Raw genomic sequence first — 1,384 nt, forward strand, 5'->3', positions numbered from 1 at the left:
GTTAAAAGATAAACATTAAAATACTGTTTAAGTTACTGTAAAGTGTTTTAACAATATAAAACTGGAGAATAAATAACCAATATGCAGCTATGGACATTTTTACAGTAATGGATATTTGAAAATAGCAGCAACATCAGAGATGTGCAGAATGACAGCAGCAGGTTATTTAACTGACTAAGGTTTCTATCATTACATTTGATTTGATTTGTTCCTGCTCCCAGTGGTTGGAACCTTTATTCCATCCTGGATTCTCATCAGTGGAGTCTTTGTTCACTTTACAATAAAAATATTAAAAAGAAAGCGTTTTGAAAGGTTCAGTTTTCATTCTTTTCCTGCTTTGCGTGTGAACTGTCACGGTTGCTAAGCGACAAAGCGTACGGCGGTAAAAGCAACCGAAGGATGGACCGGTTTGAATCCACAGCCAAAACTCTTCCGGTCTCCTTATTTTCCCAGACTTTGAAGGATCCAGTCCTTGGAAGACGCAGCCCATGAATTCGAACGCAGCCAGAAACGTGTTTATTGATTATGAATTATGCTAGAAGCCAGAAGGGAAGAGAAATCTCACCTTTTGTTTAAAGTACTGCCTGGCATAACTCTTGACCTGAAGGACACTTCGAGTGTCCACCAGCTTGGCGATTTTTGTCCACCTCCGACCGTACTGAGCCTCAAAACGTAAAGAAAATTATTCATTTTAAAAGGCATAAACCACCGAAAAAAAGGGTTTCACTGTTGAAACACTATTTCACACGATTTGAATTTTGATTTATCGTTACAGGAATCGTTTGATTGCAGAGATTGACTCAAGAAAATTAATTTAAAGGGACCATCTTTTTTTGTTAAGACCCGTTTCATGAAAGCATGTTTAAAAAGCAATGTCTTAAATGACATTTGTTAGATTCAAGTTATTTCTGTGACCATTGTTGGACTTTTTATTTATTAACCGCGAGGTTCCAGCTTACCAGTCCCTTCTCAAAAAGCTCTTTTTCCTGTTTGGACCAGCGAGTTGAAATTGAAACAGAGGCAGAAGAAGAGCTTTTGGTCGGAGATCTGAACATATAACAGGAAAAGGAATCAACATTTAAAAAATAAAAGAAAAAAAATTAGGGCAAAAACATTAATACCAAAAGTTACTTACTTCTTTACTTTGGGCTTTTTATTGGGATCACTGGGCAAAATGTCAGGAATCCTCTCCCCCGTCAAATAATATCTTCATGCAGAGTTAATTAAAACAGCTTATTGTTTAATGTTATCTGTTTTAGCCATTTTGAATCTACTTTGCAATCAAACTGCAAAAAACATTAGTTGCAAAGTGTTCATTTCATAATAGTTTCTTAATAATAGTTTTAAACTAGTGATGGTTCCAGTAACAACGACGCGTGGAGCC

The 1,384-nt window shown here is 36.3% G+C and overlaps 1 protein-coding gene across 1 annotated transcript in view; it reads right to left on the minus strand.

The window, feature by feature from the left end:
* Nucleotides 1-1,384, minus strand: part of mysm1 (Myb-like, SWIRM and MPN domains 1) — a 15,304-nt gene that overhangs the window by 11,761 nt on the left and 2,159 nt on the right. Inside the window, exons 4-6 of the mRNA XM_015395723.1 lie at nt 1,136-1,207; nt 960-1,047; nt 566-664 (exon numbers count right to left, since the gene is read on the minus strand). Of these exons, the coding sequence (XP_015251209.1) occupies nt 566-664; nt 960-1,047; nt 1,136-1,207 (259 nt within the window). The remainder of the gene's footprint in view (nt 1-565; nt 665-959; nt 1,048-1,135; nt 1,208-1,384) is intronic.

This window comes from Cyprinodon variegatus, unplaced genomic scaffold (genome assembly GCF_000732505.1).
Source record: "Cyprinodon variegatus isolate N-32 unplaced genomic scaffold, C_variegatus-1.0 Scaffold755, whole genome shotgun sequence".
NCBI classification, from domain to species: domain Eukaryota; kingdom Metazoa; phylum Chordata; class Actinopteri; order Cyprinodontiformes; family Cyprinodontidae; genus Cyprinodon; species Cyprinodon variegatus.